The sequence below is a fragment of the Pinus tabuliformis genome, chromosome 5_2 (genome assembly GCF_031772625.1).
Source record: "Pinus tabuliformis cultivar Carrire ecotype Pingquan chromosome 5_2, CPIR1, whole genome shotgun sequence".
Classification (NCBI taxonomy): Eukaryota; Viridiplantae; Streptophyta; class Pinopsida; order Pinales; family Pinaceae; genus Pinus; species Pinus tabuliformis.
This window is the reverse complement of record NC_142306.1, coordinates 434,451,262-434,476,920: the sequence shown is the minus strand read 5'-3', so window position 1 is coordinate 434,476,920 and position 25,659 is coordinate 434,451,262. Positions and strand designations below refer to the sequence as shown.

General features: G+C 38.8%; 1 protein-coding gene across 7 annotated transcripts in view; it reads left to right on the top strand.

Annotated features, from left to right (window-relative positions):
* Nucleotides 1–25,659, top strand: part of LOC149159517 (uncharacterized) — a 350,379-nt gene that overhangs the window by 153,412 nt on the left and 171,308 nt on the right. For 5 of the 7 annotated variants that reach the window (XM_089436495.1, XM_089436499.1, XM_089436497.1 and 2 more), the window contains one exon: nucleotides 19,216–19,305. In XM_089436495.1, the coding sequence (XP_089292621.1) occupies nucleotides 19,216–19,305 (90 nt within the window). The remainder of the gene's footprint in view (nucleotides 1–19,215; nucleotides 19,306–25,659) is intronic. The other 2 variants (XM_089436496.1, XM_089436498.1) reach the window with 1 other exon arrangement.

The following is a 25,659-nucleotide window of genomic DNA, read 5'->3' as shown; positions in this document are numbered from 1 at the left end:
CCTGGAGCTCCGATTCTTGCCATGGGAATGGAGCCCCGAGAGCCACAAAGAGAGCTCCGGCTTGATGGCCGTGACAGCGGCGAGGCTGTAAGGACTCTGGGCCTTCAGCCATGGCAGCTCCTCCCACTTGCAGGCCGACGGAGGAGACAGCGCATTTTCCAGAAAATCAAAGATAGAGAGCGCGTCAATGTCTGAGAGAGAAGCATCGCGTTTGGAGTTCCTGTAGCCATTGATAGAAGACAGCGCCTGGCCATCTCTTGCAGCGCCGACGACAGACGGAATGAGAGCGGCAGCCATGGTTATCGAAAAACCGCTATTGTGTGATTGTTGTCGTGTTGAGAATTTATCTAAACCAGTTTTATATTAATACCCATTAATATTTTATTTTTCCTAAGTTTAGAATTAGGAACTCCATTAAAAATATTAATTATTTTAATATCTCCCAAACTTGTTAGAATCTGCCCAACCCATTTCTGAGTCTTGGAGATCTCATGTGCTTTAGCCTCTCCACCAACTTTCATGGCTAGAGCACATTCGATGCTAACCCAAATTAACACTCCCTCTTAGCGAGGATTGTGCTCTAGTAATACTCCATATTGAGCATCACTCTGATTATATGGCACCGGTACCTGTGCTGATGCTAGGCCTCCTCGCCCAACATCCTCTGTCCTGCTGCATCCTGTACTGCTGCCCATGGCTCTGCCTCTACCACTGTTGCATCCGTATGACAACTCCCTCTGCATACGTGCTGCTGCTGGTCCTTTCTCCCAACACTGCATCTACACTACAACTCCCTCTGCATTCGTGTTGCTGTTGGTTCTTTTTCCCAACACTGCATCTGCACTAGAATCTCTTCTCGTCATGCTGCATCGTGCTACTGCTGAATGCTACTGCACTGCAACATCACCCCCATTTCTTCTTCTGAAATGGATTCTTTATCATCCCCATCTTTTCCCTAAAATAATAAAACTTTGTTTACCGAGGGCCTTGGTGAGGATGTCTGCCACCTGTTCTCCTGTAGGAGTGTAGCTCAACTATACAGCTCCTCGTTGGACACAGTCTTTGACAAAGTGACACCAGATATCAATATGCTTTGACCGATCGTGAAACACTGGATTCTCAGAGAGCTTGTTGCAACTCTGATTATCACACATGATTTTGGTCGCCTCCATCTTTCTTTTGAATAGGTTCACAAGCAGTTTTCTAAGCCATATGGCCTTGCACAAAGTTGTGCTTGTAGCCATATATTCTGCCTCAGCTGAGCTCAGAGCTACGGACTTCTGTTTCCTACTGCACCAGGAGGTCATTCCTGATCCAATGTTGAAACAATACCCAGAGGTACTTTTCTGATCTACTGAACTTCCAACCCAATCTGCATTAGTGAATCCACTCAATCTGATATCCTTACTCCTGGTGTACAAGAGTCCATAATTGACTGTTCCTTGTATATATCTGAGAACATGTTTGGCTGCTGCCCAGTGCACCCTCTTTGGCTCCACCATGAACTGACTGAGGGTGTTGACAGCGTAACAAATGTCTGGCTTGGTATTGACCAAATACATCAGGGACCCTATGAGCTGCCTGTATAAGGTGAGATCAACATCCTTGTCTTTTGATGCATCACTTTTCTTTTAGTTGGTGATCATTGGAGTAGCCATGGGTCTACAATCCTCCATATTGAATCTATTGAAAATTTCTGTAGCATATCTCCCTTGTCCAAGGAAGATCTCCCCCTTTTGCTGCCAAACTTCCAACCCCAGGAAATAATGCATCTGCCCCAAATCCTTCATGTCAAATTCTGTGGCTAGATTCTTCTTGCAGTCCCCAATGAGTCTGGATGATTATGTTAGGAAGAGATCATCCACATATAATACTAGGATTAGAGGCTCATTCTCTACAACCAGATAATAGAGATTTGGATCTGCGTCACTCTTGACAAATCCCATCTTCTGCAAGTAGCCATCAATTTGACCATACCATGCTCTAGGTGCCTGTTTTAGCCCATACAAGGCTTTCTTCAATCTACATACATGAGACTTCTTCTCATCTGTCTCAAAGTCTTCTGGCTATTCAATGTATACCTCTTCTTCTATCACCCCATTCAAAAATGCCGTTTTGACATCCGTTTGATGGATCTCCCATCCCATCTGTGCTGCAAGAGATATCACGGTTCTAATAGATGTAGACCTAGCTACTAGGGTGAAGGTCTCTTCATATTCAATTCCTTTCTTTTGAGCATACCCCTTAGCCACAAACTTGGCTTTGTATTCTTCCACACTGCCGTATGCAGCGTATTTAATCTTGTAGATTGTTATGAATATAATTCATAACAAGTAAATAAATAAAATAAATGTAAACATGAAATGATCAAATATTAATTAGGTTAAATAGTCATTAAGTTAAGTGAAAAGGCATGTCTAAAAGAAATGCCCATTCAACGAAAGGACACCTGCTTAGGTATATAAATGCGGGTCCTCATTGTAACATTGGATCATCTTATACATTATATATATTAATAAATTATTATTTACAAATACCTCTTGTGTATTTTACATTCAAGTCTACAAGCTATCAGTTTTCTTACTTCAGCCATAGTTTTTATGCTTTAGTGGTATCAGAGCCATGGCACATGATATAATCATGCGAGTCTTTGAACGTTGTTCGCCGCACAATGTACCATTACGTTCACATCCTGATTACGTCGAGCAATTTAGTATTCAAAAAACATTTCAGCGATTAGAAAAGTCATGTGCTGAAGTTTCAACATGTCTAAAGAAAAGTTATGTAGAGGAAGACGATAGCGACAGTGAAGGAACTAAACAAGGTGAAACATTAAATAGTTATAATGTTGAAGATGAAGCTAATGTAGATCTAGACAATGATTCCAATGAAGCTTATATAGATCAAGATGAGGACTATCTTGAGGAACCAAAAGATGAACAATATCAGAACAATGAGGAAGAATACATTGATGATGATGAAGAGGAAGACGTGGAAGAAGAAAATACTTTTGATGAAGAAACTGATATGAATAGGGAAAATTTTGAAGAAGAGGTTATGTCAAATATGGATTATGATAGTGAAGATGGATATGTGGCTTTGCATGCTTTTTGGTGTCTTAATACATAGATGCAAAAAGCAATTTTAGATCCTAGCCCGAAGCACTTTTCTAAGTATGAGGAGCAGCCTCCAACAATTCCTGAATGTTTTACATCAAATTTTACAGAACATCTTCATAGGACATTTAATACCCCACAAATTGCAGCTATTCAGCGCGCTGTCATGCATACTACTACTGGTATGAATGGAGTTGGGTCTGCTAGGCAGCAGGAGCCTTGGCCCTTCACCTTGGTATCAAACACATTAAGAGGGAAAAGATCTGGGTCAGACAAAAAGGCTGAAAGCTACTCTTTGAAGCAAGAATTCAAGGAAAAAATGAAAATGAAAAAGTTCAAGATGATGCTGGAAGATAGGGCAGCACTTCCTATGGAAGAATCGAAGACACAATTACTTGAATTGATGAGAAAGAATGATGTTGTTGTTAGTGGCGAGACTAGGTGTGGGCAAACAACTCAGGTTCCTCAGGTTACCCGATCTTGTTATTTGTTTAACGTTAGAGAAGATGCCAGTTTACAATCTTTGCAGCGGCAACTCTTTCGTGATCTACTGAGTATGGATGTGCTCCCTCCAATTGGCCAGCACAAGCGAATTATACGAAATAGTTTAAAAGGGCTAAAATTTTTGATTGTTTGTGATGATGTGGATTGTGTGGAAAAAACCAAGAGTTTATTGGATGTGCATGTGCTGGAATATGGTAGTAAGATCGTAATAACATGTCGGGATACATATATATACAAAGATTCTTTTGCTTCGTTGTATGATGCAAAACCATTGCAGAAAAAACATGCCCAAGAAATCTTCTGCCGTCATGCTTTCCTTCAATCAAAACCATTTAAAGGATATGAAGATTGGGTGAAAGAGTTCTTGAGAATTTCTGGGGTTTTTCCTTTATGCTTAAAAGTTTTGGGGAAAAAGATTGTTGGCAATCTCGACAAAACTTATTGGGAGAGGTTGTTGGAGAAGTTCTCTCAAGGGCCGCCATTGCAAGAGACAGACGTTGTAATAAATACACTAAAAGTAGGTTACCAATCTATGGGCAATGGAGAAAAGGAATTACTTTTAGATATTGGGTGTTTTCTTGTAGAAGAAGACAACGAACCTCTGAATATAAATGATATGGACATTGATAGTGAGAATGAGGAAGCTGAAAATGATATGAAAATGGAAGTTAATAATGAAGTTCTGGTGAAGATGTCTTATGATGAAAGTAACAAAAAAGAAGGCATGAAGTCCAGAAAAGGGCACGTTGAGGCCCCATTGATGGAAATTCCCACTAAGGATGTAGAAAGTTTATCTAAGCGGATTCCTATGAATCTTGTATCAAACGAGTCAAAGCTTTCTGTAGAAAATGAAAAGGATTCCAAGAAGCTCAACAAAGGGTCAGCAATTAAGGCCTCATCCAAGGAATCACTCACTAAAGATGGGATGGTTGCAACCACTATAGCAACGAAACAAGGACTCTCTATGAACTCTGAAATGACGAAATCCAAGAAGCCCTATAGAGTGCCAATAAAAACCCTATCCAAGGAAATACCCATGACTGATGAATCGACAGATTCAGTTGGTATGACTATTATAAATATTGTAACAAAGAAACGCCTACTTTCTTTGGAAGGACAAGGACCAGAACAACCAGAACATGAGGAACGAAGGAGGCATCCTGAACCTGAACCCTTATCAGCTGAAAGTCAGGGATTAGAGTGGAGATTACTTCAAGTTATCCTACGATGGGGAGGTTTGATTGGTAGTCGACTGCCCGGTTATATGCTAGTGGAGTTAGAGCGGGCAATAAGGGAACTGAGCGAACGTTATCCATCATTTTGGTTCTTACATTGTGACGCAGTTGAGCTGTTGCGGCTACCTCGAATAAAAATTCCAAAGGGAAATATCAATAATAATAACATTTGCATTGTTTGCCAACAAAATTCTGTCAGGCGTATACTCCGTGCGAATCATCTTACACCGCGTGGATACGCCTCGTCTGTCAACAATCAAGGCCGTCAAACAATGCGAACCGTCTTACACTGACTGGATACGCCCCGTTTGTCAACAATCAAAGCCGTCAAACAGTCGTCGTGGCCGGTTATCATTACGAACGGAGTTGTCAAGAGATGTGACCCCGTATCGATAAGAAATGACGGTTGCGGCGATATAGTAGAACGAATTATTGTTTTTTAATATCTATATATATATATATATATATATAACTACAAATTTTTTTATTAAAAAAAAATATTATTAAAACAAAAATTATTATTATTAAAAAAAAAAAAAACCTTGAACTCAAAATAGAGTTTCTAGTGAGCCACCAGTGATAGAGACCTTCCACCTTCCATATGCCGAGACGATAACAACAAAGACAATTGCCAGCAATATAGCTTTGAGGACAAAGCTTTTGAAGGAAGGGGCTATGTTATGAATATAATTCATAACAAGTAAATAAATAAAATAAATGTAAATATTAAATAATCAAATATTAATTAGGTTAAATAGTCATTAAGTTAAGTGAAAAGGCATGTCTAAAAGACATGCCCATTCACGAAAGGACACCTGCTTAGGTATATAAATGCGGGTCCTCATTGTAACAATGGATCATCTTATACATTATATATATTAATAAATTATTATTTACAAATACCTCTTGTGTATTTTTACATTCAAGTCTACAAGCTATCAGTTTTCTAGCTTCAGCCATAGTTTTTATGCTTCATAGATCCATCTCGAACCTACCACCGATCTGTCTTGAGGCCTTGACACTACCTCCCAGACATCGTTCACCATTATGGAGTTGTACTCCTCTACCATCACATCCAACCAAACCTGATGTTGAGCCACCTCCTGAAAACTTGCAGGCTCCCCATCCTGAGCTGCTAATGCCTGATATCTATCTGGCTTTTTTCGCTCCCTCTTATTGTTCCTTGGTGCACTGATGAAATCCTCTGCATCTCGTAGAATCTGACGAAGTTCCCTGTTCGTTCTTCCTCTGCTAGTAGGTGCTTTTGTTAGCTCCTCCTCCTCCCGTGATTCTTCCTGATCTGAGGAAGAATTCTTTACTTCCATTGGTTGAAGAGGTTTGACCAATGACTCCTCTTTTGACTGCTCCTTAGAAGGCATTTCTCGATATTTTCTGAAAGCTCTGTCCTCCATGAACTTCACATCTCGTCGAACTACTACCTTCCTGCTCCCTGGAAGATAGATTCTGTATGCCTTAGCGTTCTCCTTATATCCCACTAGATATCCTTTCTTTGTAGTTTGGTCCTGCTTCTTCCTCTTTTCCTTGGGTATGCGGCAATATGCTAAGCTCCCAAATATCCTGAAATCATTGACTTTAGGCATCTTCGTTGTGAAGACTTTCTCTGGAGTAATCTTGTCCAATGCTTGACGAGGAGTTCGATTTTGAACATAGACTTCCGTGTTGCATGCTTCTGCCCACAGGAATTTTGGTATATCCTGATCATACATCATGACCCTAGTTGCTTCTACAATAGTCCTGTTCTTCCTTTCTGCTACTCCATTTTGCCTCGGATTGTGAGGAGTTGTCCACCCTCTTCTGATGCCTTCCTTAGTGCAAAAATCAATGAAGTCCTTATCGACATACTCTCCACCATTATTTGAGCACAAAACTTTTATTTTCTTCCCAATGAGATTTAGAAAATAAATCCAAGTTTTCCTTGTGTGGTCATCAATGAAGTTGAGGAAATATTCGGCACCACTAAGAGCTTTAGTGGACATAGGTCTGCAGATATCTGAGTGTATCAATCCTAGTACACTCTTGGCCTTGTTTTTACTTCTAGGAAATGCTGCTTTAGCGTACTTTCCCAGAGCACATCCTCTGCACACATCATCTCGTTTCGTACTAAGATCCAGAACTCCTGTTACAGTGTTCCTGAGAATTCTCAGAGCCCCATGGTGCAAATGTCCCATTCTTTTGTGCCATAGTTCGTTTAAATCCTTGTCTCCATGACTGCCTATTAGTACCATTGGTGATTCTAGTTGTAGTCTGTACAACCTGTTCCTTTTGATCCCTATCTGCACCTTCTTTTCTAGCTCGGGTGTTTGACGTATACTTTCTCCTTGATGAAGAAAACGTCATAGGCTTTGCCTTGAAGTTGCGACACAGAAAGTAAGTTCATCCCCAATCCTGCTACATGCAACACATTGGTAGCATGCAACCGCTCTCCCGTTTCTGTTTGAAAAACTATGGTATCCCTCTCTACTGGAGTACACTTTGCTTTGTTCCCCGTGGTGATCTAAAATTTCATCCACTCCTCCTGATAATCTGAGAAACATTCCCAAATTCCCGTCATATGCCAAGAGGCTCCACTGTCTATATACCATACCTCTGATGATGCAGAGCTAGTCACACAAGCCACTTCTTCTTCCAGCCTAGAAGCCAACATAGAGAAATCGAAATTATTCTCTTGTGCAATTTTCTGAAAATATGTGCGAGTCTCCTGACGTAGATGCCTCAGCATCATGGTCTCGACCCATAATTGATTTTCCTTTCCTGTCTTTGATTACTCGCTCTGATACCATGTGAAAATTATATCACTGCAACAACTGATTTATTTTACCTACTCATTCCTCAATAAGTTATTTACGAAAACCCTTCAATAAACATTAAAATAAACTCTGTTGCAGATATCACACCATAATACAGAAACAAACACATGCACAAGAATCAACACATCAACACAGATATTTTGGACAATTGTCCCTGGAAAAACCCAATGTGGGAAAACCGGTGCAGCAGAGGAGGATTTTATTATTCAGCAATTCTTTAGTACAACTGGGTGCCAAACTGGCTTACCCAACAGAGAAAAAATCTCTAGCACTTCTCCCAGTCTCAACATCAGGCTTGCTGGCCTCTACGCAGCTCCCAGACCCTCTGCTTCAGCTTCTGCCTCTCTACGTCAGCATTGGGCCTCTCTGCATCACCCACGCAGGCCCTTCAGTGACTGAGCAGTTTGCTGCCTCTGCGTTTGCCTCTCCAACCTTTGCGTTGGTCTTCTGGTGCTGTTCCCGACTCTTTGTTCCGTACTCGCTGCCTCTTGCTGCTCTCCAGACCACTTGTTCGAATTTCTTAGCTAACCCCGGTCCAGAAATTGAATTGAATGGTCTCCCTCAGTGTGTTCTCCAACCGACCCTCAAGCCTCTTCTTATACTTTTCCTATTGGTCCTTCAACGGTCGAGATTAAATCTCTGATCAACGGCTAAGATTAGATTTGGCTTGATCCATGACTTTTGGAACCTTCTAACCCAGTTTTATATTAATACCCATTAATATTTCATTTTTCCTAAGTTTAGACTTAGGAACTCCATTAAAAATATTAATTATTTTAATATCTCCCAAACTGGTTAGAATCTGCCCAAACCATTTTCGGGTCTTTGAGATCTCATGTGCTTTAGCCTCTCCACCAATTTTCATGGCTAGAGCACATCCGATGCTACCCCAAATCAACACTATTTGCAATCTCCCTTGAGCTTGGTATATTTTGAGCATTTGTTGTAATTTGTTGTTCCTGGTTGAACAACAAATTCAACTTTGCCTCTATATGCCAAGTCTCCTTTTGCACTAACAATTGGTTTTGCAAGTATTTCTTGTGTTCAAGGGCAAGTTACCAAGTCGCTTTGGAGGTTGGGGGCGTCTTCGGTTGGATCATCCATCCTCAAAGACCTTAAGAAGCTCACAAGTCACTCAAGCTAGGCATTTTCCAAGTACATCATTTGACAATTGATAAGGGGGTTTATATAAGCCTTACATTCTTCCTTCCATCAAATTCGAAATTCAATTTCTATTGGTTACTTAAAATTGTGCTTCATTTTATATCAAGCGTATAAGGCTAGATCATTGGGCTTAGGCCCATCTTTCTCTCATTAGATCAACTCATGCGAGTTGATTTTAGTGAGGAGATTGTTGTAATATAAGTGTATTTGCTTTAGTGTTGGATCTATAACTTCTTTCCATCTCATGCATTCAATTTCCTCTTGTATATTTCAGCTTTTTATCTCTCTTGCATGCTAACTTGTCCTATTGATGGTGCATAGGGATTGGAGGTGATTTCAATTGGAAGAAGGCTTGGAGGCAAATTCAAGTTTGAGAAGGAGAATCAAAGCTCATGCCTTGGAGCCTTTCATCTGTGAACATTGAAGATGAATATTCTCTCCTCGCTTTTCATCATTTCTTCTTCTAGATCCTCACATGCTTGACGAATTGTAAATCTTGTATTTCGTTATTTACTCAAGGCTTTTCAACCCTTTTCTTTGTAACATTTCTCAAGTAGGTTTCTTCATCTTTCATATTGTAACTTTTTGGGAAAGAGTATCCTTGATCATCAAGAATATTGTAAGCTCTTCCCAAGCTAATCCCCCATCTCTATAAGAGGTCCATCCACATCACTAACTAGTAATAAAGAATTTGTTTATCTATGGGAGCCTGGGGATTTCCCCTTGGCATCCCATCCTTCTCTCTTTGATAGAAGGAGATCTTGTGTGTGTTTGTCACTTCCACTTCTTTCCTTTCCTTTTCATGCAAGTAGATTAGTTTCATTTCCATCTAGTTCTTCTCTAATGCTAATGATCTAATTGCATGCAAAGTTTCTCCATTTACTAATACATTTTTGATATTGAATTAAGTGGTTATTTCGATTTCCATTTCGCTTAGATATTACCTTTTTACTAGTTTTTCATTTTGCATGTTAATTTCCTCAAACAAATTTAATTTTGTTAGTTTTTGTAGTAGCAAATGTGTTCTAGCCTTGAAATTTTGTCGAGAGGTGAGATCTCCAAAACCCAGAAATCGTTTTTGGAAATTCCACCTAGAAATGACTTAATTAGATTATTAGTCAGTTTTTAAATATTTTTAACTCTAAACTTAGGGAACATGACTAATTAATCAGAACTAATTAAGTTATGGTGTGAATGTTCTAGAAACTCACACGGATCGACTTCAAGTTAATCCTAGCCATCGATTAAGATCTAATCTTAGCTGTTGAAGTCTCAATAGAGGGTTATAAGAAGAAAGTTGATGGGGCTTGGAGAACACTCTTGTGCAGTTTGATTCAATGAGCAGATCTATTTCCTGAATAGCAGTGTTTAGTTGTCGGAGAGAGAGCTAGAGAAATTGAAGCAGTGAGAGAGGGGCACGGACAGTGAAGCCGGAGGAAGATTTCTTGATCTAGTGAGTGCATTTGCAAAGAGGCAGAGAAGCCATAGTGAGGCTGACACAGAGCAACGTAGTAGCCTCTAGAGGCAAAGTCGAATTGCTGGGGAGAAGCAGAATTTCAGTGCCAGAAGCTGGGCAGAGGTTCCAGAGGCCAGGAGAGACGTTTTCCCGGACAACATCTGGTCAACGACTTGAGAGGCTGTTCCAAGCTGAGAGCAGCGACAACTGCGCTAGGGTGACGTAGTGACTGCGCAAAGACAGTTTGGACGACTCAATTTGAGCTGAGGTCAGTGTCGGGATTTGCTTGTGGAGTGAGGAATTTCTCCTCACTAGATTTTCTTGCCAGTATTTCTCTGTAGGATTGCTAGTTTCGGCATCCAGTTGTACTCAGATTATTTCACTGCTGCATAATAATAAAACCCTCAGCTGTTGCACCGGTTTTCCCGAGTTGGGTTTTTCCGGGGACATTGGTCCAAAAATAACTGTGTAAATTTATGTGTGTGCTAGTATTTCTTCCAATGTTTATTTCTTCCGCAGTTTATTTGTGTAGGTTGCAATGTGATTGATTTAGTATTTGCTGTAGCAAACAATAAATAAGTTGTTAAGAATTAATTTAACAATTAGGAGAATTATTTCCAGTTGTTGCAATAGGAATCGGGTTTTCGATTTTTCACAAATTTCATTTCCATGCTAATGTCCTTCTACAATTTAGTTTAGTTTCATGCAATTTCTAATTTCATGCTAATGTATTTGATCTAGTTTGTTGCATTTATTGTTGATATTTTTTGAAGTGTAATTGCTCAATGATTTGGCAGAAAATTGTATTTCACTGTATATCTTGTAGAAAAATTCAACATGGTATCAAATCTTTGTCAAAAGAGCGGCCATTGAAGTCAACCTAAGTGATAGTATTCAACAACTTGATTGATTTTGAATCTTTTGTCAAAATGGCACGAACTCTCAGAGTTGAAGACACATTAGATGGTGCCATCAACTTCAGATTTTGGAAGACAAGGATACTCTTTATCATGCAAGAGAATGGGCTTCAAAATCATGTGGAGAAAGTTATTCTAGAGCGAGAGGGAGTTGAGGAGAAAGACAAGTATAAGAAGAATAAAGCCAAGGCGAAGAAAATCTTGGTAGATTCCATAAAGGACCACTTGATTCCTCATATTGCTTCATTGAAGACTGCTAAGGAAGTATATGATGCTCTGGTAGAATTGTTTGAAAGCAACAACACTAACATGAAGTTAGCCTTGAGAATTTGTCTTCGTAATGTCATGATGACTAGATTAAATCCCGTAGTCCCTTATCTTATAAGGATTGCCTAGATCAGAGATGAGCTTATAGCTGTTGGAGACATCATTGATGATGTAGAACTTGTTACAACGACTCTCAGTAGATTTCCCTCCTCATGGGAGCCATTCATTCATGGAATTTGTGCACAAGAAAAATTGTCCAAGTTTGATAAGCTATGGATTGATTATGTCCAAGGGGAGACCGTATTTTTGTCCAGGGATAACTTGCAGAATACACAGGATGAAGAAATGCAAGCTTTTGCAACTCACACAAGGAAAGGAAAAGGAAAAAAGAACTTTGGAAAGTTTGATAAGAAGAATACAACTAGAAGCCTCGCTCCTGTTCAGGATCAGAAGAAGACAAATATGTCAAAGGTCAAGTGCTTCATTTGTCATAATTTTGGACATTATGCCTCCCAATGTCCCGAGAAAAAACAAAGGGAAAGCAACATGCATCAACAACCAATGTTGATGATGTTGATGATGAGCATCCACCTTAGAAGAAGTCAAAGGGATTTTTCCCTTTAGAAACTATTACCAATGGTAGTGATGTTTGGTCTGTGGACAAGGCATATGATAGGTTTCCGAGACTCTCTTACAGATTTGTCTGAGAGGAAGTTGACAATTCTTGACAATCCTCAATGATTTCTTCCTTAATCAAGAGATAAGTACTTAATATTTTTTCTCCCTTGATTATTATTAGTACTTTTATTTTTTTTTAGTCAGCTCTTGTCCTTGTATTTTGCTTGGTTATGATTTTTTTCTTTCTTTTCCATGGTCTCCTGAACGGGGAAAGGAAGAACAGATCCATTATGGAGGCTGCTCACACAATGATTCACGCATCAGATGGTAGTGTACAAGCAAGTGGGCTATGAGGATAATTCTGCTCTAGTCACTAGATGGTTAGGTTCTTGTATGGCCTAAGGGCTCAAGCATAGAGTCAACAAGAAGAGATTTATGTTTGAGAGTGAGGATTGTACAGATTCTTAGGACATATAGGACCATGCGAGATGATTGGAAAAGCTTCTAGTTCTGAGGAAGCAGACAATCAGGCAAAATGGAAGAAGCAACCTTGCAAGAGGATGTCATGGTTTGAGATTGTCAGACAAGATGCTCAAAGACTGAAGGTCTCTAGGAGCTGTATGCCTTTTATGAGGGGACCTTGTTAGACAATAGAGTATGCTTCAACTACAAAGGAAGCAACATTGGTAGAAGGACTTGCTTACGTGACAAATGGAATAACCTTGATTACCACAAAAGGATCACCTTCAGTGTTAGTGGGAGTTGGCCTCAGAAGTTTGAAATGAAGGATCTTGGCTTAATACATTATTTCTTGGGGTTGGAGGTGTGGCAGAGACCTGATGAGATCTTCTTAGGACATGGGAAGTACATGGTTTAGATTTTGAGGAGGTTTGATATGATGGATTGGAAGTCCATGGCTACACCTATGGTGACCTATTTGAAGAAGCTAAGTGACTTTGCTTCAGATTTAGATTTGGTGAATCCCACAATGTACATGCAGTTGATTGGGTCCTTGATGTACCTGGTTAACACTAGGCCAAATATTTGCTTTGCCGTGAACACCCCGAGCCAGAGTATTGTTGAGTTGAGGCAGATACATTAGGTTGCAACAAAGCATGTGTTAAGGTACTTGCATGGTACAATTGGATATAATTTGAGATATGTCTCATGCGGTGAAGTGAGGTCGTAGGGATATATTGATTTAGATTGTACTAGAAGTGTAAAGGGTAGAAATAGTACCTCAGGGTGTTGCTTTAGCTTGGGATCGACTATGATATCCTGGTTTAGCAGGAAGCATACTTCTATTGCACTCAGTACAACAGAGGTGGTGTATATCAATCCAGTGTCGCAAGTCAGGACGTAGTGTGGCTTCATAAGCTACTCACAAGGTTATTTGATCAGATCAAGCCACATTGAGATCAAATATCTCTTCATCCGAGACATGGTGCTGAGAAGAGAAGTTAAGCTCGGATACATATCCACAAATTGTTGACATCTCACCTAGTCTTTGTTTAGAGCAAAGTTTGTATACTTCAGAGACAAGCTTGGCGTGATGTAGAATGCCTCCCTTGTTGAGAGGAAGTGTTGATGTATTTGCAGGATTGGGCAAACCATTTCCTGAGAAGCCATGTTGATTTGGCTAGGTCATGTTGATTTGACTAGAGGAGATGGATACATTCACCTGAGTAACCATGTTGATTTGGCCGGATCATGCTGATTTGACTAGGGGTGAATGGCCCAGGGAAACTGCAGGATTGGACAGATCTTCTCTTGAGAAGCCATGAAGGACTTTGGCTGGGTCATGCTAAATTGACTAGAGGAGTTTGATGTAATTCACTTGAGAAGCCATAAAAGACTTTGGTTGGGCTATGCTGATTTGGACAAGGATGAATGGTCAAAGGGAAAATCCTCTCCTGAGAAACCATGAAGGACTTTGGTGGGGTCACGCTGATTTGACCAAAGGAGATTGATACATTTACTTGAGGAGCCATGCTGGTTTGGCCAGAGATAAATGGATGAGGATACTCACATTACCTACTCGAGGATGGAGTGATCTATAGACGTGCATGTGAGGAGTCACATTTCCTACTCCAGGATGGAGTGATCTATAGGTGTGTATGTGAAAAGACACTACATCAACATAGCAAGCTCATGAACTTTTCTTGTGGAGGATACATTTCAGCTAAGGAGAAATTTGTTGCAGCCAAGGAGAATACCTCCCTTGCTAAGAGGGAGTGTTGATTTTTCGTGTAGCATCAGGAGGTATTCTTGCATCCCTAAGTCAACCTAGAAGAATTATGAAGAATTAAAATTTGAAGGGACGTGTCCCTTGGGTTATTTCACCCCATTCGACTAGTATAAATAGATGATGTGACCTCTCATTTTCTCAACCAAGCAAGTGCAAGTCTTCACTCTTCATCTAATCTTTCTATCCTTGTTGGAGGCTGCATATGTGAGAAGAGGATGAATTTGACCAAATGCCTTGAGGCCGCACATGTGAGACATTGACTAAGTCTGACCATGGGAAGTCGACCAAGTTCATTAGCTGTTTGACCGAGCTATTTGACTAGGTGTTGACCACAAAACAAGTCAAGTTTGACCGCAAAACAGGGCAAAGTTCATCGCAGGTGTTGACTGCAAGTCTGAGTTGACCATAGGTCATTGACTGCAGGGCCGAGTTTGACTAGGCCAAAGTTTGACTGAAGATTTGACTTTTGGCTAGTTTGAACAACATTCACTTGCTGGAGTTTTGACTAGGTTTGATTGGTATTTTGACTTGGATATTGGCACATATTTCTAGACAAATTGTTGATTTGTAAAACATGTTGAAGAGTAATTTCTCCTAAAGTTAAGTTGTTGGGTTTTCTCCCAAGGTTGGGTTTCCTAGGGTAAAAATATTCTCTATTGTGCATCGCTGTCTTTCTATGATCTTTATTTTTTCCGCTGCATTTACTGTTAATATTTTCTGAAGTGTAATTGATCAATGATATTAGTGGCATAGAATACTGTGTGAAAATCATTAGGAAGTAATTATTTGGTAAAAAATTGTATTCTACTATATATCTTGTGAACAAATTCAACAAGCATCTCATGGTTACAATTATAGATGGTCACCAAGTCGAAGTATTAGAATGGTGCCAGACGGTGCCTTTAGATTCCTATACAGATACAAAACTTGGAACTACAAATTGGATATTTCTCTACCACTTAGTGGAATGTACATGGTTTTAAGAGCAAAGTGGTTGATTCAATTGAGAACCTATGCCACAAACCTTCAAAAACAATATCTGGAGTTCAAATGGCAATGAAAGAGCTACAAGTTATATGGTCCAGGATGCCAAAATAATCTGCTAGAAGAACTCACAAATCTCACACTTCTGCTACAAACAAGCCTCACAAATATTTGAGAACAAATCCAAAATCAAGATGACTCTTTGCAATGGAAGAAGAAAAGTTCTAGGATTGCTTTGAAGAGAAGGCATTTTAAAAGTGGAAGGCAATGGTACATACATAATGACTAAGCTAAATAATAATTATAAATATAAATAACAAAGATATCAGTACAATAATAAAAAATAATAAAAGGAATATGTTAAATTAATATGTTAATAAAGCGACATGACCTTTAATAAAAAGGTAGTAATGTACCTAGCTAGGGATATTCATGCATGGCCATCATTGTAAAAATTATCAATTATTTATTCATCTTGTGTGTGTTTTATTCTTCTTATATAATTGAGTAAAATATTAGTGGGCTTTTTATGCTCCATCTTTTTTGAAATATTTCACTTTGAAATATTTTTTCTTGTGCATATGGCATAATCTACACTTGTGTCTCTTACATAAGCTGGTCCTTATGGCTTGCCATATGTAGATCAATAGTAATTTCACCTAGGGTATGAGAGCAACTGTGCCTTTTGTGCATAAGCCCTACTTATTATTACGTCTTATGCAATCAGGCTCCAAGGCACTGGGAGTGGTCATCATGTGCTTGTGGATAATTGGTTGAAGGTGGAGTCATCTATAACTCAATTGCTTGAGGGATAGGTGATGTAGACACATTACTGCCCTTTAAGGAAGGTTTCTAGTGGGACTATTTGGATGGACATATAGCTGTTGTAAATGTTGCATGGTATGTTGACTAAATATACAATTTTTTACTAGGCATGGTTGCACATTAACCCCTATAACTATTCCCTTTTTTCTTTTGCACTTGTGTTTCATGTGGTGAGAGCTAGGCTGTGGTGTTGAAAAATCTAGGGCATAGTGATTAAGTGATTTCTCTTCTATTAGTAACTGCTTGTGAATGCTTGTTACTTTCTTAGATTAGGATTTTCCTTTACTTAGATTATTAGTGTTCTTTTTCATCAAACAACTACTAATGCATAAACCATAAAGAGACAAGAGACACAAAATATAAGCTATTAGCCAGGGCCAAAACCTCTCCTTCTTGGGAGGAAAAACCGAACAAATTCTTCTTCTTATAGAGACTTCAATTGACGAATACCAAGACCAAGACCCTTGACTTATATGCCACTCCAAGGCCAAGACACAAAGCTTCCCTGAAGAGATCCTTAGTCAACGATAATCAACCTTCTACTCCTTCCTCCTTCTCGGCTTCTCTTCGACTTCGATTTCCTTCTGCTTCAGACCTATTTCAGCCTCCTTGATCAGAAACCTTAAATCAAGTACCCTAACTCATACATAAGACCTCTTATGTCTTTTTTTCCTTTGCATTAGTAGGTCTCTTCTTTGGTAACTCAACTTGTAGCATACCCTTGCTCCCTCCTTGAATTACACTTCGAATAGCCCTGAAATAACTTCGGCCTTTTCTGCACTAGAGAACGGTCCCTTCACTTTGCACGTGTGAAGGGAGATCAACCTAAAACAATCCCAAAACACTCTCAATGACTGTGCTTTCCTTCCTTCAATCTTCCTTGATGATTAGGCTTCTTCTATGTGACCTTCACACTCCTTCAGATTTTTACCTTGACCGAATTTCTGTTTTCTGAACTGAGGCTGAGCTGCCTATTTGTAGTGGGTTCCCCCTCAAATTAGCCAACTTGATGGAGGATGAGTCGACGTGTCAATTGGAGGAGATTATTAATTCCATATTGAAGCCGACTTGGTAGGAGATGCTTGTGCTTGTTTTGGAGGGTCTTTTGACTCTTTTAATGACTTATACAAATGTGTGACATGCCCAAGAAGGGTCCTTCATACATGACATAGACTCAAATTGACTTTTATGACTAGATGATAAATCCTTAAGGCTCACAATGGGAGCCATCACTAAAAATAAAATTCCTTGCTCATGAAACCCATGAGACAAGCATTACAATAATAATTTTATTTTTCTTCTTTACATCAATTGCATAAAATCACAATTACACGTCATTATGAAGGCCGAACCTAGTTACACTTTTCAACACTCCCTCTTAACTAGGAAGGTATTCATAATGGTACTTGGTCATTCTCAATATGAAGAATTTTTCATAAGAAGGGTCGGATTGGTAACCCATATGTATAGCATCATATCAAACATCATTGTCACATAGCAAGGCCTTGACTAACAACACCATCTCTCCACGATATCTGAGCGCAATGCTGGCGATACCAATGATGTATAGAGTCTAGACACCCTCATCCTTGTCTCTCTCGGAACATACCCCGCCCGGGTTCTCAGGGTGTGTTCCACTAGGACTATTCTTATCTTGGATTCATAGTCCTCAAAGAATATTGATCCACTACGACTATTCTTATCTTGGATGCCCTAACATATCCTCAAAGAGCATCGGATGCTAGATGTTTACGCAATCCTCTATTCTGTCTTCCTAAGTGAAGACAAGAATGATGTGTCTATCTCTCCCTCTTAATTAGGGAAGACATATCTATTCCAATAAAGGAATGTACTCATTCCTATGGAAGGAATGTACCTAAGCTCCCTCTTGGCTTAAGAATTTTGCTTCCAAGTTTCTTCCAAGTAAGAAGCTTGTTTCCAGGCTCCCTCTTAATTAGGGACCTACAACAACTCCTCAGGTGGAGATTATTAATTCCATATTGAAGCTGACTTCTGCTTGTCTTGGAAGGATTTTTGACTCTTTTAATGACTTATACAAATGTGTAACATGCCCAAGAAGGGTCTTTCATACATGACATAGACTCAAATTGACTTTTATGACTAGATGACAAATCTTAAAGGCTCACAATGGGAGCCATCACTAAAAATGAAATTCCTTGCTCATGCAACCAATGAGACAAGCATTACAATAATAATTTTATTTTTCTTCTTTACATCAATTACATAAAATCACAATTACACATGTGATTATGAATTTATGAAGACCGAATCTAGTTGCACTTTTCAACAATTGGAAATGTTTATGGACCAATAATATAATATACCATAAATAAACTGGCACTGCTAGCTCTAGGAAATGGATAGAAACTCTAGAGTGTAATATGCCATCCACTGTTATGTTTAGGCCACCTGAGGTGTATTATTTCATTGGTGCTAGAGACAAACATTATAGATGCATAGTAGGGCATTTCCATCGAAATGAACTGTTGTACAAGAAGTTATAGATTTGCACTTGTAACAGCGGATGTATGACAGATGCAATTGAATGTGCATTGGCCATTTATTAGACTCTGGATGCGGCTATGCAATTTTTGTTATCTTTATTTTATGATGGATGACTTTGACTAAGCAATGATTTTCTTTGCATATAGAGGATGGCAGCTGAAGATGACTGTTCAAGGACCTAGGATAACACAGATTTTACCTACATAACATTTATGTGCCATCTCAGTTAATGCCAGAAGTGAAAAAGTGCTGGTCTTCAAAATATTTACATCTGAGAGCATTAGTGGGAAGTTAAAATATTGAGGGACAAACATCTTTCTCAGTGATTTGTATGAATTTACTTGTGTTCTTTCTGATAATCTCTTTGTATGCGGGGACCATGAAGTTTATAAAGGTCTTGTTCTTGTTACTTGGAAGTGTGCTTTCTTCATGAGGAACTGCCAGTCATGATTCAGGGTGCAATGTGTTTTGACATATAAAGTTGAGGCACTGTGATGATGTAACTGATGCATTAATTATTGGCATAGCAGGTGGAACTACAATTTCATGGTAGTTCCGATACCACTGAAAGTGAAGAGATATTCAACTACCGTCGCAAATATCTTCCAACTCAACAGGCATGTGTAGACTCTCTATTGCAATTTTCTTTCTCAAATTTTCTCCCACTTATGTACACTTTTTCTGTTGAATATTGAATAGAAAGGGTCATTACGCAGAGTGTATACTATCCTTATGGTCTTGGAATATATATATATATATATATATATATATAAAATGACACTTTTTCATTTAGGAAAGTTTGGGCTCCAGTACAGCATCCTTATGGTAGAACTTGCACATTTCAAGGGCTATCAAAACAACCACATGAGGTGCTCACTTGAAAGTTGTTTTGATAGCCCTTGAAATGTGCAAGTTCTACAATAAGGATGCTGTACTGGAGCCCATACTTTGATAAATGAAAGAGTTTCATTTTATCAATTGTAAACTTATATACCATGCATGGTGGTTTTTTCAATAAAACTCGAATTTCATTGAATTCTCAGAAAGTAATGAGAAGGGTGAATTTAATTGGCTATAAAGACTTTTTTACAAGTTCCAAAAGTAGATGTTAAGATTCCCTTCTCTGTTAAACTTAAAAAATAAAACAAAGCATATATGCGTGCATGCATTCAGTCCTGACATTTAATGTGACATATTTTTGGGTCAAATTTGAAGCGAACAAATATTTTTACTTTTTGTGTAATTTCCTTTGCCAAACTTAATGGCAAAATTTACCTGTTTTTGCACTAACAATATTTTTTCAAATTTCATTATCCCCAAATTTGAGCATGAACATGAACCTGGTGATTTAGATTGTATGGATGCATTATGCTACCAAATGAACCATTATGAATATTGTTGAAAATAGAGAATGACATCAGAAATAGGTTAATAACTGAGAATAGCAGAACAACAATAGAAAATGAATTCAAAGATGAGACACACAATCACTGTAATGTTCCCTATGGATCAATCACCAAGGGAGGATGGAATAGTCTGTCCAACCCCGTAGGCTATAGTCTTGATAAGGGGGCAAACCCATTATTAAATGTTTTGGGGCAACATTGGGTAAAGTTTGGGGTGGCTGGGGCAAAAAGCCCAAATTGGAGGGTTGCACATGAACCCCTCTTATTAGATTAGGGAGGAGAAAACCCCACGAGGAAATCTATAAATGAAAGAGAGTTGGAATCATTTTGTCATCATTGAATTGGATTGAATTGTCTCTATTTTCTTTGAGCCCGAGGCTCTGAAAGTCTTAACACCCCTTCTTCTTGGTTAGTTTCAGCGGTGGTGATCCCACTCTAGCTAATCCCCTATTTAGTTTTGGTGGAGGTGATCCTAGCCTAGCTAGTCACCCTTTTTCTGTCTATCCTATTCAACATATTCTCTTGAAACAACTCGGATTGGTTCCAAGCCATGGAGCAGCTCTCTGTGGTATATTTTCTGTGGTGAGAAAAATAGTCCAGGTAGCAAAGTTACCTCCATAGACATCTACAACAAAGTAGGACCGCAGGCTGCAGGCTGTTGTTGGAAATATTGAGAGGGGGGTGAATCAATATTTCACTTCAATTAGTTAATTATTAAATTTCAGAGCATTAACATCAGACCAAACATCTCCCATTAACTATATTTCACGTCCATTAGTTAATGGCCCATGTGTAGACATCTCCCATGGGGTCATGCTGATCTGACTAGGGGAGAATGATACATTCACCAATGGGGCCATGTTGATTTGGCTCGGGGTGAATGGTTCATGATGCTCGCATTGTGCTCTGGGATGGAGTGATCTGTTTTATATTGAGCTGGTTTGAATTGTGTTTTGATTGGGGTTTTTCACCCAATAGTGGTGTAAACAATTCTTGTCTAATGCTGAGTTGTGATGTAGGCTCTATTTGTGAAGGGGTTTCTAACTTTCTTGTGGTGAGAAGCCACCTTGATGGGTCTCCACTCAACATTAGAGCTCTATATAAATAGACAACATGTGAAAGACAAATTATCAACATAGCATGCTCTATTAGTGAAGGGGTTTCTTGTGGTGAGAAGCCACCTTGATGGGTCTCCACTCAACGTTAGAGCTCTATATAAATAGACAACATGTGAAAGACAAATTATCAGCATAGCATGCTCATTGAATCTTTTCTAGTGGAGGAGAAATTCAGCTAAAGGAGAAATCTGTTGTCTTGGTTCATCTTCATCATTTTTTCTCTCTTGGAGGTCCCCTGTGTGAGACAAAATTGACTCTTCACCAACCGAGTTTGACCAGCTGTACAATCGAGTTTGACTAGCTCGCATGTGTGAAGTTTGACCTATGTTGCAGGAAACGTGGGGTAGGAGGGCGTTTCCGTACGGAAACGAGTACGAAACGCTGAAACGCGTTTCAGGCCGTACTACCACATTTCACGAAACTGAAACGTGGCCAGTACGGCCTGAAACGCGTTTCAGGGCCGTATGACCCACGTTTGAGCATTTACTTGTGTTTTTTTTAATTTATTTGTTTTCTAATCTATTCTTACGTTAGTCTTGTGACTTCTAGTTGCTTCCAGAGGCCTGTCTAAAGTTATAAAAGTGAACTTTTGCCCTAGTGTTGATATGCAGTTCATGGTAATGTTAAATTCTTAACATTACCATGAAATGACTCAAGATGTTTGAGAGTGGTTTCGCCCTCATTGGATTTCATATGGAGAAAGTAGAATTTTAGATCTCACTCAAAATCCAGCAGACTTATCTGTTTTTCAGGATTTCAGGATTGGGGGGATTGCAATGTTTCCATTGGATTTTATCATGTACTAGGGTATGGAACTTGTATTTAATCGAGAGAACAAAGCCCTCTATGCAGGGGAGACTCCCAATAATCAAGAGAATGTAGGGTACTAGGGTATGAAACTTGTACTTAATCAAGAGCACTAAGGTCATTCGACTATGTAGGAGGAGACTCCCAATCAAGCACGAGACAAAAAATTAGAAATTTCTCGTGGCTGATTTTGGATCTTTCTATTTTCATTATGTGATTATTCATGAGTAAATGTGATGTAAATTTAGATACTTATAGTTTATGCATTGACAATTGACAATTTTATCATAATGTAATAAATTAGAATCTAAGTCACCGGATTCATCCTAAACCCCCTGCGAATCCCGAATCCGGCGAATTCGACACGATTCGGTCCAGATTCGTGTCCAAATCACAAGACACGTCGTGTCCGTTTCGGACATGTCGTGTCCGAGGGTGTGTCACGATTTTCAAAAGCGTGTTGCGATTTTAGGACACGTGTCCGGTTTCCAGGACTCGCTAAGCTCAGCGCGGGAATGAAAAGGGCGTGTTTGCTCATTAAATTTGTCATTTGGCAAGTGATTTGTGCTATTGGAGCAAGGAGTAAAGCATTTTGGCAGCTTCATGATCAAGTCTAGGCCCTAGTATTGATATGCTATTCATGGTAATGTTAAATTCTTAAAGTAAAAGTGACATTCTCCTTAATCTTCATTTTCATCCTTTTACTTAAATTTTTAACATTACCATGAAATGACTCAGGATGTTTGAGAGTGGTTCCGACCTTATTGGACTTCATATGGAGAAAGTAGAATTTTAGATTTCATTCAAAATCCAGCAGACTTATCAATTTTTTAGGATTTTAGGATTGGGGGATTGCAATGTTTCCATTGAATTTTGTCATGTATCAGGGTATGGAACTCATATTTAATCAAGAGCACCAAACCAAGAGCTTCTGAATATGTCGCTCCCGCTCTCGTTTTCGCTCCCGCTCCCAAGTAACACTGTTCCTGATGATATGGGTCTAGACACCACTGTTGAGTTGGCATTGGCCAACATGGATCTCAATGATCCAGTGCTAGAGCCTGTTAGATTTGATGACTTAGAGGGGTCAACCTCCATACCAGTAGATGCAGAGGCGACTATGGATACAACGGAGTAGGAGGATGTAGAGGAGAGCAGTGGGGACCATGATGATGGGGACAGTGATGCTGATTGATGCCTTGAAGCTTGTATACCTGTAGTTGTTTTATATTTTCTATTTCTATTTGCCATTGGCATTGCACCAACACTACCTATGTAACACATTTTGATTTGATGACTTAATTAGAAAACTACAGTTGTCTGTGTGTTTATCTTACTATCTTGTAGTTGTAAGTTGTCTTTCAGTTATGAATTATGAATCATGATTTAAATTTTTAATAGATATATCATTTATGTGACTAGTACCACTGACATTTATTTGAATTTTGTATGTACTATGCATGCTAATAGCTATAGATGAAGATCTATGTTTGAAATCAATAAATTTGTATCATTAATTAAACTTTGTGTAAGAAATATGATAATGTCTAATTTTTAATATATATGTATATTTTTTAAATATATATATATATATATATTTAATAAAATAATATATAACGTTTCCTAACGTGTCCGAATCCGACACCACGAATCTCGAATCTTACGTGTCCCAAATCCCCGTGTCAGGTGACTTAGATTAGAATGTATCATATATGCTTTATGATTGCACATATTTCTTAAATGTTAAATGTCCTAATATATATATATATATATATATATATATATATATATATATATATATATATCGCGTTTCCCCATTTCCAAAATTTGGGGAGGTCACGTTTCGTATCGCTTCCCGTTTCGGAAACTCGTACCCGTTTCCCCGTTTCGTGCAACCTTGAGTTTGACTATAGCCGCACGTGTGACCTGACTGTAGGTTGCTTGCAGGCTGCATGTGCAGATTTGACCATAGGACTATTAATTGTTGACCGCAGGGCTGAATTTGACCAGGCCAAAATTTGACCACAGATTTGTCTTTTGACTGATTTTTGACTAGTGTTGACTTCCGGCTGTTTCACCAAGTTTGATTTGAAATATTGGCACAGATTTTTAGACAAATTTTCTGATTTGTAAACCTTGCTGAAAGACAATTTCTCCTCAAGAAAAGATTGCTGGGTTTTCTGCCAAGGTTGGGTTTCCTAGGTGAATTTTTTTTGTGTTTATTGTGCATGGCTCTTTCTATGATCTTTAAGGTTTCCACTGCATTTACAGTTGAGATTTTGTGTGTAATTATTCAATGATATCAGTGGCATGACATGCACTTTTTGAAAATCATTAGGAAGTAATTATCTTAGCAGAAAATTGTATTCTACTGCACATGCTATAGAATTTCAACAGATATGTATTCTTAGGCCTTTTTAATGAGGTGGCATAGCTCTAGCTTCATTTTTTTTTAATAATTTTTTTTTTGTTATCTTTTGTGCTCTTTACCTCTAGGCTTTTTTAGCTTTACTTTGAGTTGGGCTTACATTATTCTTAATTTTGCCTGACAGGCTTTGTTGAATGAGATATGATAAGTCAAACATGAATGGGGATATGTTTTTCTTATGAATGAGATGAAAGTGAAAGGGAATAAAGGAAAGTGTTAGGTATGTTTAGGATATGTGGTATGCTAACTTCACTAGGTCACTAGTATGACTTAACCCAAGTATTGATGACACTTATGTAAGGCAATTGTGTCCCCCATGATACTACGAGGCAAAAAATAAAATCATAGGTGCTATGAAGAGCTATTAGATTATGCTTTAGTATTTACCATGTTCACAATCAGCTTAGACATTATAACATCACGTTAAAGTATCAAATCTATACCATGAGATCAGGACCATGCATCTGTCAGCTGAAGCATGAGGCTGGACAGAGTTGATACAGGATGTCTGGGGCATCTGAGAGTGATGGAAGCTCTGTAGTCATGTAACTGAGGGAGAATAAGGAGAATCTACATCTAATTGGCATGAAAAAGAGACCTCATGCAAGCTGGAACATGCCACACGGGTTCATTGGATGGCTTTGGGATTGTTACCCGTGAAGAGGCAACATTAGCAATCTAGAAATCCCCCTTAACATGAAATAACACCTTTTTATGTTTACCCAGATTGTATCTTGCTCACTACAAAATTTTAAGCATACTGTCTCAATAATTTTATAGAACTATTGATGTGAAGACTGTTTATAGGTCAATTCCTGTCCAATGGGTCACCTAGGTAATTGACTGTGGTGTCCACTGGTTCTTTTAAAGAGTCATGTAGATACATGCCACATTTTCAATTCAACAATGACCGCATCTCCTCTAGGACCCATTATTGATGCTCAGAGAGGTATAAGTCACCTAGAAAACTGTTGGTATTGGGCATTACCTGCCTAGAGACTTGCCTCAACAATAAACCCGTTTTTTTCATTGGTATAAAATTTTTGTTTGTTGTTATCAGAGGTAAACTTTCTATAGACATTACATTTCTTTTTACAAAATTAAATCTTCAATTATTTCCCCATCAAATGCTGGACATCTATTCTTTTCCTGGGAAACTTGTCTTCTAGAGCAAGCTTTGGACAATATTTTGTGGTGTACCGTGTAGTGCTA